General features: G+C 51.2%; 1 protein-coding gene across 3 annotated transcripts in view; it reads right to left on the bottom strand.

Moving 5' to 3' along the window:
• Window positions 1–4333: 4333 nt before the first annotated feature.
• Window positions 4334–18394, bottom strand: part of MYLK4 (myosin light chain kinase family member 4) — a 73183-nt gene continuing 59122 nt past the window's right edge. For all 3 annotated transcript variants that reach the window (XM_043450584.1, XM_043450582.1, XM_043450583.1), the window contains 6 exons: window positions 18166–18294; window positions 16719–16871; window positions 14778–14856; window positions 11517–11589; window positions 7922–8471; window positions 4334–7263 (listed from right to left, as the gene is read on the bottom strand). In XM_043450584.1, coding sequence (XP_043306519.1) covers window positions 11542–11589; window positions 14778–14856; window positions 16719–16871; window positions 18166–18294 — 409 coding nt within the window. In that variant the 3' untranslated portion in view covers window positions 4334–7263; window positions 7922–8471; window positions 11517–11541. The remainder of the gene's footprint in view (window positions 7264–7921; window positions 8472–11516; window positions 11590–14777; window positions 14857–16718; window positions 16872–18165; window positions 18295–18394) is intronic.

Consider the following 18394-nt stretch of genomic DNA (forward strand, 5'->3'; position numbering starts at 1 on the left):
ATGGGCTGTATCCAGGGAGTGTAGTCATGAAGGGGTTACTCTAGTTTTGTCTGCAGGGACACCCGTTGAGAGGGCCCCATAGGCAGAGCTGTCAGGAGACAGCTGGGTACTCTATTTTATGATGCCACCCGGATGGCCTCCCCCTTGTATCACAGGCATCCTCGGAGTGACAGCAAAAGTGATACTTAGGGAAATCATTCACACTGAGTGCCTACATAAGAAAAGAAGAAATATTTCAAATCAACAGCCTATGTTTCCTCCTCAAGAAAAAAAAAAAAGACCAAACTGAACCCAAAGTAAAGAAAAGAAAGGGAATATAAACAATAAGAATAGAAAGCAATTAAACAGAAAAGAGAAAATTAATAGAGAAGCCTGATGGGGGAAAGGGTTAGTTATTTGAGATGATCAATAAAATTGATCAACTTCAAACCAGGTTGATCATGCAAAGACCCACGCACGAATGTTCACAGCAACTTTATTTGTAAAAGCTAAAATTTGGACATAACCTGAATGATTAACAGGTGAACATACAGAAAAGGCTATTTTTAACGTCAGAAAGTCCATCACCATATATACCTATCTGAAATGTGAAGTGTTAATTGCTCAGTCATGTCTGACTCTTTGCGACCCCATGACATGTAGTCCTCCAGGCTCCTCCGTCCATGGGATTTCCCAGGCAAGAATACTGGAGTGGGTTGCCATTTCCTTCTCCAGGGGATCTTCCTCACCCAGGAATTGAACCAGGGTCTCCTGCATCGCAGGCAGATTCTTTACCAGCTGAACCACCAGGGAAGTCCCATATGCCCACCTAAGTCTTGATTTTTGTTGCTAGCTGCCTCTTTAATGTTACCACATAGTAGCTGCTGCTAAGTCACTTCAGTCGTGTCCGACTCTGTGTGACCCCATAGACGGCAGCCCACCAGGCTCCCCCATCCCTGGCATTCTCCAGGCAAGAACACTGGAGTGGGTTGCCATTTCCTTCTCCAATGCATGAAAGTGAAAAGTGAAAGTGAAGTCACTCAGTCGTGTCTGACTCTTAGCAACCCCACGGACTGCAGCCCACCAGGCTCCTCCGTCCCTGGGATTCTCCAGGCAAGAGGCCTGGAGGGGGTGGCGCTGCCCAGCAGCAACTAATAAAATGGCTGTTGAGTTTGTTGTTGTTCTTTAGTCACCAAGTCGTGTCTGACTCTTTCGTGACTTCATGGACTGTAGCCTGCCAGGCTTCTCTGTCCACAGGATTGCCCAGGCAAGAATACTAGAGTGGGTTACCATTTTCTTCTCCAGGGATCAAATCCACACCTCCTGAAATGGCAGACCGATTCTTTCCCACCAGGCCACCAGGGAAGCCCGACTTTTAAGTTACTGTGCAATAAAACTACTATATGAAGACTAAACAGTAAACACCGTTTACTGCTTACTGTGACAAAATGGAAACCTTACTTTGCAGATATGGACAAGGCCTCCTCTTCCATTTTAGAGAGTATTAAATTTTGAAATTTCAAGTCCCAGTAGCTTGTCACAACAGGAACCATCATTACCCGATTTGTGGTGGCTCGGCAGTGAAAAAAACAAACAAACAAAAAAAACTGTCTCCCAATGCAGGAGACTTGAGTTCAATCCCTGGGTCAGGAAGATCCCCTGGAGGGGAAAATGGCAATCTACTCCAGTATTCTTGCCTGGAGAATCCCATGGGCAGAGGAGCCTGGTGGCAACAGTCTATGAGGTCAAAAAAGAGTCGGACGTGACTTAACGGCTAAATGATAGCAACCAAGTAATATCCTGTGTGTTGAAACGCCTTAACCAAACATGTTTTAAGAAGCAGGTGGATGTCAGACAAATTTCTAAGATAGCACAGCTGGGAGTGAATAACTCCTGAGTGAGACGGAAGCAACGTGAAAATTGCTGCAGGAAAACCGACCAAAACCACAGCATCTGACACTGAAAAAGTCAGCAGAAGGCAGTCTTGACGGAGGAGCAAAACTCTTGTTCCCCTTGGAAAGCTGTGAGCCCCTGCTCACGAGAAAAGCCCCTAAGTGAATTGTAGAATGATAAGATCTGAGACAAATAGGAACATTTTCAGCGAAAGGAGTTTTTAAAAACAATTTTAAAAGCATTTATAAAGGCGGACTATACATTGTCTTTTGAAAAATACCCTAGGAAAACTTCATAATGTTTTAAAGTTCAATTTTATTAAACATATGGGCAAGTCTGAAATTATTCAGAATATGAAAATTGACTTGAGAATAATTAAAATTCAGAAAAACCTCAGGTGTGTGTCCAAGTTCTGGACAACATTAATATAGTATAAAAAGTTCCCGGGAAATTTACAGTGAACAGGTGTGTGAAGTCATTGAGGGGGAAAGAAGTTCAGACCTTAATTAGCAAGAATTATAAATATCCTCGTTAGGTTGTTTTCTTTCAGGTTGACATGTTTTTGAGCATATGCACAGGGGAAATATTTTTAAAATCATGAGCACACATGGTAAGAAAATCTTACTTATTCATAATATTCTGTACTTTTGCCATCAATCACTTAAAAGCCGAGTGAGCTTTGAGGGGACCGAGCTCTGCAGGCAAAGCCCTGAGCACAGGTAAGCATCTTTGTTGAGAAACATTTGTCCCCACGGCGACATCGGGGGACACAGGCCAGCTCTCGGGGATCCCTGTGTTGGGAACAGGAGCAGAGAGTTACCAAAGGGGGGCTTTGGGACGCTTTCAACCCCTGATGGGTCTGGATCCCAAGGTGGGATGGGGCTGCCTGTTAGAGGGGGCTGGGGAAGTGACCACGTGTCTCCCCTGGGACGCAGGTAAGGGAGATGGCCCGTCCCCTCCCTCCAGGAGGACAGGGAGCAGCCCAAGCCCCAGGTCCCAGCGGGGGGACACTCCTGGGAAAGGGCAGAGCTGGACCCTGGACCTGCTTATGCCCGTATTGTAGGCAGAAGGAAGACTGTTGCTCCTTGAAACACTTCTGACAGAGTATGTAGGGCTTCCGCACACAACCGTCGTGACAGCTGCCTGGAGTCAGCGCAGACCGCGGTTCCAGGCTCATCCCTCAGACCCCGCACCTCCACACAGGCTTCTGTCCAACTCGACTAAAAATCATGGCTTCCCAAGACGCCTCCTTGAGCGTCCATCACCTGACGCCTCACTCAGCTTCCATCATCTGAGTGAACGCTTGGTTCACAGAACCCAGGGACTCCCTTCACTTACTACTCCCCGTGTGCTACAAAGGTCACAGTAAAGGACACGGGCGGATGAGTGGCCGGAAGGGCGAGGCCTGGGTGGGTCCTGAGAGCAGGAGGCTCTGACCCTGTGGAGTTGGGGTGCGTCCCCCTCCAGCACATTCATTAACCCAGAACCTCTCCAGGTCCCTTCATTCAGGGTTTTTAATAGAGCTTTCGGTACCCAGGGATGACAGATCAACTCATGGGCCACCAGTGCTAGCTCAGTCCTGGCTCCTTCCCCGTCCCTGGGGGCAGGGGTGGAGGGGCCAGGTGAGCGCACCAGCCCCCGATCCTGTGGTTGGGTCCTCGGGCCACAAGCCTCATCCACCCAGAGTCACCTGAAGGCAACAGCTCAGCTGTGGACACTCAGGAAATTCCGGGGCTTCTAGGAGCTCCGGGCCAGGACCCAGGACCCGGGTCAAACACACAGCTGTGGTTGTATCACAACATCACAGAGGCCCAGGAAAGAGGTCAGAGGGCCTGGCCTGACACTGGGTGGGGAAGCTTAATCTTGAGTGAGTAGCAGGGTGTCTGTGTGACCACGCGGTCCGCCACTCCCAGCAGAGACCCCAGGCATCCCAGAGTGACCATGCCAGCCAGTGTGGGTGGGCAGCCCCCTGAGGGGCTAGGTTAGGGATGCTGGCCTGGCCCCGTGCCACCCTCAGACAACGGCTAGGCTCGGAGCCCTCACAGCAGCGTTCCAGCCGGGAAGGACACCAGTGGCCCCGGGCTGGGCAGCCGTTTCCTCCTGAGTCCCTCAGCGGTAGGTCCTCTAGGGCAGACACACACCCCTCTGGGTCTGAAGAATCGCCCCAGAGCTACAGGAAAAGGTGAGCTGCTGCTAGCTGCCTTCATGAGTCCTCACGTGGTGTTGTACTGGGAGCTTTGTATTGATCTCAGTCTATCTTTGTGCTAAAATTAGGGGAAAAAACCCTGCACCTTATGTTGGTTCCTTGCATCCAATTTGCGGGAGTAGTTTTCCCCGGGGCTCCTGTGGATGGTCTAGGGTCCCTGTGCGTGTAGCCTAGGTTCTTGATATCAGCAGATGTCATACACCATCCTCATCCAAAGGAGAGCGTTTGCATCGCATTGACACGTCCACAAATTAGCTCATTAACCAAAGGATAAACAAGGTCCAGGTTTATTCTTCAATATGATACATACATATGACTGTTACACATCTTTATAAGGAAAAGGAGTACAGCTGAATGAAACTATGCCAGAAACAGAAAATACACACGATATATGTAGCCACTGCTTCGGGGCTCCGTGTTTATTTCTTGTCTGCACTGAGAAACTTCGTCCAGAGGGCTCACCGGCATCTATCCGTTGGGATAACTACAGAACGTGCAAGCAGGACTCTTCTGCCCCTTCGAGTGGGCAGCAGCAGGGGAGTGAGAAGCCTTCACGGAAGGTGAAGCTGCCCACAGGAAGACCACCAGGGACGACGCACCTGCCTGGATCGGAGCTGGGAGGAGAAATGCACTGACCCTCTAAGCTGAGAAGCTGTGAGTTTCAGCCAAGGCCCGGAAGTCGTCCTAGCCCAGGAAGTCCCGCCCACTCAGTGCAGCGTCTCAGTCCTTTAGGACAGAAAGCAACTCGCATTTTGCAAACGTAATTTTCATCTCAGAGAAGCTCTAGGGGAACATGGTGATAGATAAGAAGCCGGACTTTGATTCTAACTTAAGAAAAAGAGAAAGAGGCAAAATATTTTAAAAGATGAAGCAAAAGCAAAGGAGGGCATCGTGGCCGATTTGAGAAGGGTACAGAAGAACGGCCTGAACCCAGGACGGAACCTCCAGCGGAGAGAGCTGAGCTCAATCCCGCCCTGCCCTAGTTACGAGCTCACAGATCAGTTTCCAAAGGAGGCCCCTCAGCTGGCCTGGAGTCCAGACCGAACAAGCGCAAGTCTAATATTGGCCCTCCCACAGCCCAGAGGCTGGAGTCGGGGTCGTGGGAACAGAAGGACAGAAAAGGAATTAAAGGAGAGCCTTGCTCATTTCGCTCGTAGAAAATCCATATTTGGTTCTAAAACAAGGACAAAGTGCTGCTGTGCTAATTTCCATAAAGATGGTGAAAACGTTGGTTCTCACAGATCTGAGGCCACATCACATCAGAGTCTGCCTCGCGAGACAGATCATCACGCCTATTTGCATCTTTGAGGAAAGAAAGCAAAAAAATGTCAAGTCAGACAGAAAGTGACTCCAGGCAACTCTACAGTGCCCAAAGACAGGAGTCAGCCCACCTCAACCCGGAAATGGTTTCCACGGTTAATCCAGGTGGGAGTCCGTGCTGGGGGCTTTTATGTCATGAACAAGGTGACCCTTTTCTCCCGGGTTTTTAAGCAGCAGCAGATTCCGGGTCCCTGTCGGTTCCTTTTCCCCTGACAGTTTCTTTCTCCCCAGGCTGTGGGACAGGCCCCACCACCCGGCACTTAATTTCCTCCATTTGTTGGAGGAACAGTGATGGCCTAAAGGAGTGAGCAAGGCCACCACATCCACCGAGAGAATGCAGAAGCCCATACAGCCTCTGGCTCCTGGTGACTTCTGGGGGAAAGGGATCACGAGGACCCTGGTCCCGCCAGACTCCGTTCTGGGTTCACACTCGCCTGTGGTTTGATTCCTCCGACGTGCGAAGCCCGTTTCCCATCAGAATCGCCACATCCCGCAGCAGCACAAGGGTGTGGACAGAGGGGACCGCTGAGCGAGAGACGGGAACCCCCTCATCTCGTGAAACTGGAGGGCACCCTGCGGACCCCGCCCCAGCACGCCCCAGCCAAGTGTGCAAATCTAACTACGCAGTCTGAGGAGAGCCGCTTTCAAAGCCGAGTCTCCTTTCTAAACCCTAAAACCCACGCCCGCTGACTGCGGGGTCGTCAGTGGGTGAATCTGGCAAGCAAGCACTCGCTCACTTGGCCTGAGATGGGTCCTCCGCGTGCGGTGGGACCAGGGAAGGCGACCAGGACCGAGGTGACCCTCACGTCCAACGGAAGGTCCTCCGCGCGGGCCGGAGGAGAACCCACACTCAGGCCAGAACACGCCCCCCACGAGGGGCTTCCGATCAGACCCCTGTGTCCTGTTCAGCAGTTGAGCCAATGCCAGCTCTCTGTGGACTGAGTATTAAACCTGGACCACCTCCTGGTTTTCCAGACCCGATGAACACCAGGAGCTAAAGATAGTGCGGTAACATAACACTTCAGTCACAGGGCCTTGTGTGCGTGTGTGTGTTTTAAGGAAACTAAATTAAACACGAAGCAGAATCACAGAACAGGAAGAGGAGAAGCCAGCCTTGGATGAATGCGCGGGCCCAAAGGAGAAGGAGACGCGTCTTATTGCACCACCGGTGAGCTGGCCAGAGGCCTGAACTAATTACCCATGTCTTCTGTCTCCACCTCCCCCGCCCCTGAAGCACGTGGGCAGGCAAGGAGGACTCTCGGGCGGGATCAGAGAGGATGGGGAACTGTCAGCGCCTGTCAGAACCCCCTTGCCTGGGCGGCCCCTGGGGCTGTTCTTAGTTCCTTTCATCACTATCGAGGCAGCTGGAGCCTAGAGCAACTTAAGCTAAAAATAAAGACATTATTATAGCTGATCTTAACACAACAGGTATTTGGAAGTGGAAAACGTGAGAGAGGCTTAAGAAGTAAGTGATGGGCGTGGCATCCACCGTCTCAGCTTCCTGGAGAAACAACCCCCGTTTCTGCAGCAGGGCTCAGGTCCCCTGTTACATGTGAAGAAACGGCACATGAGCTCGGGAACAGAAGAACCTCCAGCTGGAAATCAGGGTCACGTCCGAGCGGGGGTGCCCTGCGCAGGGCTGAGCCAAAGAGCCGACATGTGGTGTGGCCACTGGTCCTCTTTACCCAGGTCGCGCAACAGGAAGCCCAGCACTGTCCCCCTAAGGACTCACCAGAGCCATCCCTTCTCGTTCCGGCCGCGTCGAGGGAAGCTCTCTGGACAGTTAGCGTTACTCAAGGCCGTGAATGGGCAGACGAACTGTGCACCGCCTCTCGAAGCCCGTGATTCACGTGGATGACGGTTCCCTCGGAAGAGAGCAAGGTGCATGGTGACAACCCACGTCCCTCAGCTGAAAGTAGACCAGCTGCTTGGAAGACTGCTGCTCTTGGAGGAGGTCTCAGAACACATGGCAGACAGGCCGCCTGATGCCTGTTGCTCAGAATTCAAAGAAAGCTTATGTTCCAGAAAGCAAATTACTCATCAGTTGGATTCACCGGATTTCAGTCCAAATCAAAATAATAAAGTCTGAGAGACTAACCGGCCAAGGGTTCACCGGACTTAGAACTTTTTCTGGCAACATACTCACCCCTTTGAAAGGCAATTCTCCCTCTAAATGTATCCAACTTTTTTTTTTTTTTTTTAGCATATATCCACATTCTTTCTCATATTCTTTTCCATTATAATGAGCTGACTCATTGGAAAAGACCCTGTTGCAGGGAAAGGCTGAGGGCAAGAGGAGAAGGGAGCAAAGCGACAAAGGATAAGATGGATGGATGGCATCATCAACTCGATGGAAGTGAGTCTGAGCAAACTCTGGGAGATACTGAAGGACAGGGAGGCCTGGCGTGCTGCAGTCCATGGGGTCGCAAAGAGTCGGACACGACTGAGCGATTGAACAATTCATTGTTTTTCATGTTCTTTTCCATTATAGTCTGAAATGGCAACTCACTCCAGTATTCTTACCTGGAGAATCTCATGGACAGAGGAGCCTTGTGGGTTACAGTCCATGGGGTCGCAAAGAGTCAGACAGGACTGAGCACACGCACAGTGGTCTGTCCCAAGACGCTGAATACAGTTCCCTCTGCTGTGCAGTAGGACCTTGCTGTTTATCCGCCCTATAGATAATAGTTAGCTGTTGCCTCCAACACATTTTAAACCCTCAGCTCAGTCTCCAGTGTGACCTCTCTAGTGGTCTGAGACGTAGCAGAGACGAGACCCACCGGGCCCCAGCAACGAAGACAGAAAGCTTTAAGCTCAGGATGGCGGGGAACCGTCTTTTTGGGTGTGCCCGGTCACAGGGTGTGAGGAGGGGGGTGCAGGCTTGCCTGCCTCCAGGGCTTCCGCTCTCAGCACCCCCCGCCCCCAAGCTTGGCAGAGGTGCTCAGAGTTCAGAGTGACGCACCCCCCACCCCCGCCCCGGCCCAGAGCCACCAGTCTCCATAGGGGTCAAGGCATCAGAATTGCTGATTTTTCCAAAAATCTTCTCAAGGCGGCAGCAACCGCAGCAGTTTTCCTGCAAAGCAAACAAAATATGACTCTTGTTAATTCAGCAAGGCTTTTAAAATTGTAATTAGTTGGTTGCACCCCTTAGGAAAACCACAGATGACTTTTTATAACGTATGTGTGTCTGTGAGAAAAAAAAGGAACCCCTTGAAGGATCCCACTGCTTACCAGAGCTGGGTGGGTTGTGTGTGTGTGTGTTTCAGTTTATGCAAGATATTTTGGTACTGTGTGCAGGATCGAAGGACAAGGCCTCTTTGTTTCACCTGAAGCGCAGCCAGCTCTGAGCTGCTGCCACCCCTGCGTCCCGCCAGCCCCGTCGGCATCAAAGTGCTGCCGGGGACGCGCGTGGGACTCTCTCCATCTGCTCCTGGCTGCGTGTGACCCACGTCCTCCCTGTAGACCCAAGGGCTTGGCCCCGGCGCGCGTCTCCTGGGCTAGCCATGGAGCAGCAGGAAGGAGAAACGAAACGCCACCTGGTTTGTTTTTAGAGCACTTCCTCAACCCATCAAAAAACCTCTGACAAATTGCAGGAGATTTCTGTCCTCAATTTGCGTTGCGGGTTATGCCTTATTCATAAGGCTCTTTTTCCACAGGAATCATCTCCAACCACCAGATTTTAAAAATCAATATTATCTCAAAATTGGTTTTACTCATGTTGTTTCTTGCCAAAGCTCCCAGCTCCTCCTGGCAGGAGAGATTGTGAAGCATGATCTACTGCTTTTAGCACAGCATCCTTCTCAAGGAGGGCTGCCCCCAGCGTTAATTTCTTAAGCTTACATTTTAGTTTGAGACAGAAAAAAAAAGTGAGAAAGGAAACCAGGAAGCACCTGCATTGCATGGACATGCGGTGGGACCGGGGTGGGTTTCTGTGGCCCCAGGAGGGGTGGGGGGGGACCCAGGAAGGGAAGGTGGCTGTGGGGGGACCCAGGAAGGGAAGGTGGCCAGCCCGAGTGGCCGGCATGGAGTGGACCAGGCCAGGTTTGGAGTGGTCTCGCTGAGCATCTGCAACAAAGATGCTGCGTTGCCAGGGCAACCAGCTCAAAGCACTTTGTCCTTTGGGAAGGTCATGTATACACTGCTACATTTAAAACAGATAATCAGCAAGGACCTACGGCACAGCACATGGAACTCTGCTCAGCGATGTGCCAGCCTGGACGGGAGGGGAGTTTGGAGAGGATGGATACATGCACACCTACACGTGTGGCTGAGTCCGTGACTATTCACCTGAAACCACCACAGCATTTTTAACTCGCTGTACTCCAATACAAAATAAAAAGTTTAAAGTTTGGGGGAAAAAAGAAAAACACAACCCTTTGTCCTTATCCTGCTGGCTGCCACCCCCTTCCGTCGCCTTGGGTTCAAGAGCAAACCTCCTGGGAAGGACTCGGCCGTCGCCCACTGCCTTTTTGCCTCATCCTTCCCACCAGCCCCTGGCGCCAGACCTCCTCCCTGGGCACCTCCTGGCACCCAGCGACCTCACTCCCACCAGCCCCCAGAGCCCGCCCAGGGCTTATGGTGGGAAGGTGGTTTGTGGCAAACCCTCAGGGCTTGTGGTCGCTGGGGATGGAGCGGCCTCTGGGCGGGGCTGGGAGAGAGAAGGACCGCCGGGGCGTGCTGCCTGCAGACCTCGGGCCCACGGCTCCCAGCGAGGCCAGGATGCCCCGCACCTCAGGGGGCGCAGACGGCCCTCCTTCTCCACTGTGTCACCAGATGTGAGGCTACCCCCTGCAGTTCCCAAAGCCAACTCCCTGCTAGTCTGGTCAAACAAGAACGGTCTTCGTATGTCAAGAGTAAAAGCTTTCCTGTTGACATCACATCAGTCTCTAAGCAAGCAATAGGGTCCCCAGTAAGGGACCCTCGTGCCAAAGCTGGGGTGTTCGCTGAGGCTGGTTCGTGACTTGTATGATGATTTGCTGATTTATTTCTACCCCGTCTTACTCCTCAACAGATTTAAGGCAGCTTACAAGAGCACATACAGTCAACAGACCAACAAAACCTCGGGGCCAGAGTAGATACAAGTCAGAGGGAGAGTAAGGACGGGCTGGCTGCAGAATGCCCCCTCACGAGGCTCGAGGCCAGCAGGGCTGCTGAAGCCGAGCTGCCCGGCCAGCCATGGACTCGCAGCCCAGATGACGGGGCGGCCCCCGAGCGTTCCCCGCACCACACGGGGTGCTGGGGCTTCTCAAAGTCCTCTGGGATGCTGCACTGCCCTCAGCCTCTCCTTCGGGCACGCGCGCACACATGTGTGTGTGTGTGCACGCGCGCTCGGATTCTCAGCTGTGACCGATTCTCTGCGATCCTATGGGCTGTAGCCCACCAGGCTCCTTGGTCGATGGGAGTCTCCAGGCAAAGATACTGCAGTGGGTTGCCCTGCCCTCCTCCAGGGGGTCTTCCCGAGCCAGGGATCGAACCCGTGTCTCTTAAGCCTCCTGCACTGGCAGACGGGTTCTTTACCACCTGGGAAGCCCCCTTTAGGCCACAAATTGGACCATTTATTGGTGTAACAGCACCTGCTCATGTGTAACACTCCTTCTCTGAATAATTCTGACAAAATTCTAAGCAAGGCAGAGGCTTTGTATGAAGAGGCAGTTCCTTGGGGTCCAAGAAGGGGTCTGGGCCTGGCAACAGCTCAGGAGGAGGAGAAGAGAGAGCAGAGTCCCCGAGAGGGTCAGGCCCCACCGTGCCCCGGGCTGTGCCCAGGGGGCAGGGCCTCAGGCTCGACTCTGCAGACACGCTCGCTCCCCTGCTACTTCAGCCACGTACAACGCTGCAAGGACTCTGGGACCCCTCCTGAGGACCTACTATGCGCCGAGCCCTGGTCTCCGGCTTTGCTTGGATGGTCTCAGTGGAGCCACTCAACAAGCATGGGAAATGAGACTGTCCCCAGTCCACAAATCACAAGACAGAGGGTTGTCTGCTAGGAAACAGCAGAGCAGACCCAAACACAGCCGTCTGGCCTCGGGGCCTCCCCCGGAGGAAACGCGCCCCGCTGCCCACGGTCAGACAGCCAGGCTCTCCCCACCTTCTCTAGGCTCAGAGGCCCCTTCAGACCAACCTTTCAGGAGGGCGCTTTCCGGACACTATTTGGTCACCAGGTCCTGGGCATCAGAGCAGCAATTCTTCCTCTTCTAGGAAAACCAGGAAGACATTTTGAGAGGGGTCAGAACTGACACGGTCTGATGATACCTGAAGAGGCAGGGTTCCTGCAGGGACGTCCCTGGACCCTGAGTGGCTCACGGCCGCAGAATCCGGCTTGAGGGCGTCCCCCTGCCCAGCCCCTCAGCGGACCTTCATCACCGCCCTTCCCCTTGGAGTCACAGACAGAGACTCGCACCCCATGACCCTTGTTAATTCAGCAAGGCTTTTAAAATTGTAATCAGTTGGTTGTGCCCCTTAGAGAAACCACAGATGACTTTATAATGTATGTGTGTCTGTGAGAAAAAAAAGGAACCCCTTGAAGGATCCCAGTGCTTACCAGAGCTGGGTGGGTTGTGTGTGTGTGTCTGTGTGTCTCTGTGTGTCTCTGTGTGTGTGTGTGTTGGCAGTGAGGAGGCCGTCCTGGAGAAAGGGCATTGGGAGTGGACCTTGGACACTGCCCAGGACTTGGGCTGACCTGGGCGCAGGGCTGGGGCCCCAACACTGGCACCCATGCCTAGAAGAGGGCATGGGGGTTCGGGGTGCAAGAAGGGGAAGGCTGGGAGAGTCTCTCTTCAGGGGATAATAGGGCAGAGCTGTAATTAAGGAAGGGATGATTTGGTGACAGGGAAGAGAGCGGGTGCACGTAGACCCTGAGCATGTCCATTGTCTTATCAGCTCAGTAAACGGGAAGCAGAGGATGAGGCCAGCACCCAGGAGATGGGGAGGAGAGGTGGATGGTCACGAGCTGCGGGAGGAGAGAATCGGTCCCACCTGCTCGGCTTACCCGCCCCCAGCCCCAAAGCGGGGACTGTGTCTGCACAGCTGCTGGCCAACGGCTCATGGGCTTGCCCTCCGGGAGGCTCTGCCGCAGCCCAGGCTGCGTCTGACGCAATGGGTCCCGTGCGGGCGGGGGGCTTGGCCCCGTGAGCCCAGCTCAGGAGGTAGAGACCACGGGCCTCGGTGTCCAAGAAGGAGAATCCTTTTAAGTTTACAGATCACGGGCATGCTTGGTGGTTGGGAAACAGGAAGTGCTTTTAAGCACGAAACAATGAAAAGAGACAAATAAAAGTTTATTACAAAAACTTTGAAATATCAGAATTTTTCAATAGTTTGGGTAAGAGTTGAATTTTCAACATGAAGTTGAATTCTGGTTCTACAGGACGTAGAAACAAGATTCTCCCAGAAGTGAATCGCCTAGAAAAAATTATTCTCAATATTTCACCGAAAAATAAAATATATTAAGCTTGAGTGCTGTCTTTCAGTAACATGAAAGATGTCACACAAGGGTGGTCCTGGAAATGGCACAGGCCCCCTTGGCCCAGCAGCCCGCCTCCAGCGGGACGGCAGAGTGGGGACCTTCGCCCGACTCCAGGGCCTGCTGTCTGTGGTGGGATCCTGGGTGGGTCTATAGCCCTGTCCTCAGTGGCCCATTCACATAAAGGGAATGATGGCGTGTCTGTTTCAGAGCATCGACCTGAGGACCAAGTGAGTTCATTTTTCTGAAGCCGTCAGAACAGTGCTTGGCACAGCGCTGTGCAATTTTAACTTTCATGGTAACTAACTGGATTTGTACAATGGAATATTTTTTTGTTTAATCCTCACCATCCCTGAAATATCTATTCACCTTAGGTACCAGCAGTTGGATAAAATAACAAAAAGGTGATTTTTGTTGTTGTTATATGGTCTAAAAAATATTTTTAAACACTTTTACACTGTATAATGTCATTAATTATCTGTTGTGGTTTCCATACTGTCCACCACGTCAAAGTGTATTTGGACACCAATGAGCTTGGATAAAAATACATGGGTGGAAAATTGGCCCAGAATAGGTTGGTAACCCTAATAAGCAGTTTATGCCGTCTGGGTGAGGTACCTACCAGGGAATCAGCCTATTTTTACTTGACATCAGTACCAATTATCAAGGAAAGGTATATTCAGACACAAATAAAACTTACAACTGATGCCGAATTTAGAAGTAATTTCAATAAAAACTGGATGTGGAAAAAATGAGTACCTGGGGCACAGTCATCCCAGGGTTTGGTCAGTGGAAAAGCTCCACTCCAAACCCCGGAGGAGCAAAGATGGAGGGGAGGGGAGTGTACGAGGCCGACCAGTCCCATCCATGGTGAGTCTGAAGGCAGGGCCTGCCCACCGCCTCCCTGGTGTCGCCACCCGTTGACCACGCTAAATGTTCAGGAAAGCTGCTTAGACGCGACCCGTCTGCCTCTGTGCTGTTTATATGATCCACAGTGATCTGGATGTGGACGTCGGCAGGAGGCGATGGTAGTCACTCAGGTGACAGGCGGCCTCGGTCTAGACAACCATCGTGATGGTGGGGACTGTACAGATTCCAGGAACAATCAGTGCAGAACTTGTAGGTAAATTACAGATGAGATGAAGGGACTGGGGGAGGGAGAGGGAGCACAGAGACGCGCTGGGGTCTGGGACGGTGGCGGGCGGCGAGACAATCCAAGCGGAGATGGCCAGCTCACAGGGGAGTATTCAGACCCAAAGCTTAGGAAGGAGACCTGTGCTGGAGGGACCGACGAGGGAGGTGAGATGTTAAGAGCTGACTAGGGCGGTGAGAGGTGGTTGGGAGTTTGCGTAAGAAGTGACCACACGGGGCGGCCTGATCGCTCTCGAGGTACACCCCACCATTCAGTCTCTGCTCAGACTTTAGTAAGAGTCTCCTTCACACGCACTTACATTAATCTCTTGTCCAAGCTGAATATTACCTTTTTTTTTTGGTGCTTAGAGTACACTAAACCAGGCAAGCAGGGAAGTTAGAATTCTGAGTTCTAAGTAGGAGATTTACCTTGAATGTATATTAGCATGTATTCTCTGAAACTTTTTGTGTCCCTATGCCCTAGGCTAAATGTGTAAGTGTGGGTGCAGTTACGGTGACGATACGATTCACTTTGTAAGGGATATAGTAATTAAATAATAAACGTAATACATAGTTCTGCTGAAAATAATTCTCTAGCATAGTTAGCATCATTAAAAAGCACAAATCGCTCAATAAAAGCATTTTAAGCAATTTAGCACTAGCAGAAGATTAGAAGGCTGTGAGAAACTAATTAGAAAGAACGTCACTCAAGGCTAAGGTGCCACTAGCATCTGACCGTCAGAAGGTTGAAGCCGACTAGAAGAGAAGGGGAAAAACAGCAGCCGTGTTCACCTGCGTGCGGAGCCTGGAGTGGAGCTTGTGATCCGACAGCCAGGGGTGCTTGAGAGCCTCACTCGCACTGATTCTCCAGCTAAAGGGAAAGGCAGGGGTTATTAGGGACCCAGCAAACGAGACCTTGGCTCTGGCCACCGCCTCTGGGAGACCAGATGGCCTCATGTCAAGTTGCCAGGCAATTCTGTCTTCTGTAGAATTAGTATCAGGGACAGGTTACCCTCCAATCCCATTAGGGTAACACTATTGGTAAAACAAGCAAGACAAACAATTCTGAAATCTTTCTGCCACCTGAACATCTTCCTTCAAATAGAAATAACCATTCTTGATGAGATGTCTGAGCTTCATAAATTGAACTTCTATCTTCCCAACCCAGGGATCGAACCTGTGTCTCCTGCTTAGCAGGCAGGTTCTTTACCTCTTAGTCACCAGGGAAGCCTGATCTTCAATAAATGTTCACCACATTGTATTTAAGCCTCTTTTAAAAACTACTGTTTTGAACTGCGGCGTTGGAGGAGACTCTTGAGAGTCCCTTGGATTTCAAATGAGATCCAACCAGTCCATCCTGAAGGAGATCAGTCCTGGGTGTTCACTGGAAGGACTGATGCTGGAGTTGAAACTCCAGTACTTTGGCCACCTCATGCGAAGAGTTGACTCATTGGAAAAAACCCTGATGCTGGGAGGGATTGAGGGCAGGAGGAGAAGGGGAGGACAGAGGATGACATGGTTGGATGGCATCACCGACTCAATGGACATGAGTCTGAGTAAATTCCAGGAGCTGGTGATGGACAGGGAGGTCTGGTGTGCTGCAGTCCATGTGGTCGGAAACAGTCAGACACGACTAAGCAACTGAACTGAACTGAACTAAAACCTGCTCGTCTCTTCTATTAGATCACAAGTTACCTAAAGGCAGGGGCTGGACTTATACATTTGCCCTCAAAGCCCCAGATACAATTCCTGGTGGATCAGGGACAGTGAAGTGCAAGGGAAGGAGCATCTGGGGTCTGCCCCGGACCCCACCCCACTGAACCGCCTGTCTATTGGTTCACGGTTGTGGTTATATAACTTAAAAGCTATAAGATAATAAAACAATAAAGCAAGTATTGTTGGTCATGAACATCTTAAATGACATCTATCATTGTATGTTTTATTATTTTTCTATTTTCTCTCATTATTTTTCCATTTTGGAGGTTTCTTGTTTTCCTTTTTTTGTCTTTTAAAACTTTTTTCTTTTTAAAATTATTTTTATTTATTTTTAATTTGTTTTCTTTTTTCTTTGTATTTTTCTTTTATGTTTTTGGGAGTTGTCTTTTTAAAAAATTTTTGTTATTTAGTTTTATCTTTTGTCATTATATATTTTAGAATCGTCTGAAAAGTATGTTTGACTGGCTCATCACAATCCTCCAGCCCCTCCATGATTCTAAAACGTGAGCCCCTGTATTTCAGTATCAGTACTCTTCAACCACTGAATTCTGAATTATTAGCAAGACAGAAAGCAGGCCATTCATACGTAACAGTCACCGCACGGCCTTGTGTTGATTCTTGGTTCTGTCACTTAACCATATGATCTCGGAGTCTCATCAAAGAACATGACTGATAATGCCCTCCTCCCACGGAGCTGGAAGGGGGTAAAGAGAACACGTCTTCAGAGCAGCGGGCAGGCCGGGCCCACAGCTGGCTCTCCCATGAAACAACCGTCAAGCATTCAGCGGCATGGAGCCCCCTAGCCCCACTCAAGTCCTGCGATCACAGCAATTCCAGATCTTAGGAGGCTGGGTGGGGAGCATCAGAGTCACTCTGTCTAAAGCTCTGCAGGTCCATCAGAGAGACCACCGCGGGGGCTGCTGGCTACTTCTCTGCCTGCCTGTGGTCCTCTCAGCCCCGGGGCCCTGCCTCTCTGTTCCCCCTGCCTCCTCCTGAGCTCACAGGGAACGTGGTCACCTCTTCTCCTTAATGAGAAGCTTGGAGATGAACTCCCGGGCCTCCTCCGAGACGTCCTGGAACTCTTGGTCCTCCAGGTCCCACCTGCAGGCCAGGATGTTGTTCAGGGTCTCAGCATCGTCGTCGCCCAGGAAGGGGGACAAGCCGCTGAGTCTGTAAGACATGGTGTCCAGGGTGAGAATTCTTTAAACACCCTCAGACTCTGTAGAGACAGGTGCCTTCTTGGTCCTGTCATTTAAAAAGGAAAGAAGGCAAATAACCAAGAATTGTGGCTCAGTGATAAAGAATCTGCCTGCAATGCAGCAGTTACAGGGGATGTGGATTCAGTCCCTGGGTCAGAGAAGTCCCCTGAAGGAGGGCACGGCAACCCACTCCAGTATTCTCGCCTGGAGAAACCCAGAGACGGAGGAGCCTAGCAGACAGTCCATGGGGTCGCAAAGAGTCGGACACGAATGAGCGACTCGCGAGCGTAATTTTTTGTTTATAAGCAGTGGTTGTGATGAAGGCACAGCTACCCTCAAACACGAATCTCACAGAAGAACACAGACGCCCTTTAACGTCTGGTCCTGCAGAGCGCCCTCACGTCCTCGGAAGGACACAGACGCCCTTTAACGTCTGGTTCTGCAGGGCGCCGTCACGTCCTCGGAAGGACACAGACGCCCTTTAACGTCTGGTCCTGCAGGGCGCCGTCACGTCCTCGGAAGGACACAGACGCCCTTTAACGTCTGGTCCTGCAGGGCGCCGTCACGTCCTCGGAAGGACACAGACGCCCTTTAACGTCTGGTCCTGCAGAGCGCCGTCACGTCCTCGGAAGGACACAGACGCCCTTTAACGTCTTGTTCTGCAGAGCGTCGTCACGTCCTCGGAAGGACACAGACGCCCTTGGAAGGACACAGACGCCCTTTAACGTCTGGTCCTGCAGAGCGTCGTCGCGTCCTCGGAAGGACACAGACGCCCTTTAACGTCTGGTCCTGCAGAGCGCCGTCACGTCCCCTGGAAGGACACAGACGCCCTTTTAACGTCTGGTTCTGCAGAGCGCCGTCACGTCCTCAGAAGAACACAAACACCCTTTAACGTCTGGTCCTGCAGAGCGCCGTCACGTCCTCGGGTGGCAAACGCCAGGAATGACCCCTAAACTGTGAGCTGCTTTGTCACTCAGGGGATAGGACACAGTTTAGAGGTGTTTTTTAAGTTACTTTTAGAGCATAGGATGGTGTCCTAGGAATTCGGGTGATGAGTGAAGAAGACAGATTATTACTTTTTCTGATGATATAAGGAAAGAATTTACTCCTTTACCCACCAGAGTCAGCAGAACATGGGAAGTACCTGAGTATGGGACAGAGTTATTATCTTTGAAAGATCTAACTTAGGGCTTTATTCAAAATAGCAAATGGAATATGCACGGCGATTGAGAACAAATGACCCAGGGGCTGAGGGGTCTGCTTACAGCATGTAGGTGATGACGCCCACACTCCACATGTCAGTGGGGAAGGAGACAAAATCGTAGTTCACAACTTCAGGGGCGAGGAATTCAGGAGTTCCAAAGTTCACCTTCAGCTTCTCTCTGGGTTTGTACCTGAAATTTAGGAGACAACACGGAGGAATGAAGAGGGTCCGCCAAAAATCAAAACTCGAGGAAACAGAAAGGATGCAGTCTATAAGCAAAATAACTGCAG

The sequence above is a fragment of the Cervus canadensis genome, chromosome 28, assembly GCF_019320065.1.
Source record: "Cervus canadensis isolate Bull #8, Minnesota chromosome 28, ASM1932006v1, whole genome shotgun sequence".
Classification (NCBI taxonomy): domain Eukaryota; kingdom Metazoa; phylum Chordata; class Mammalia; order Artiodactyla; family Cervidae; genus Cervus; species Cervus canadensis.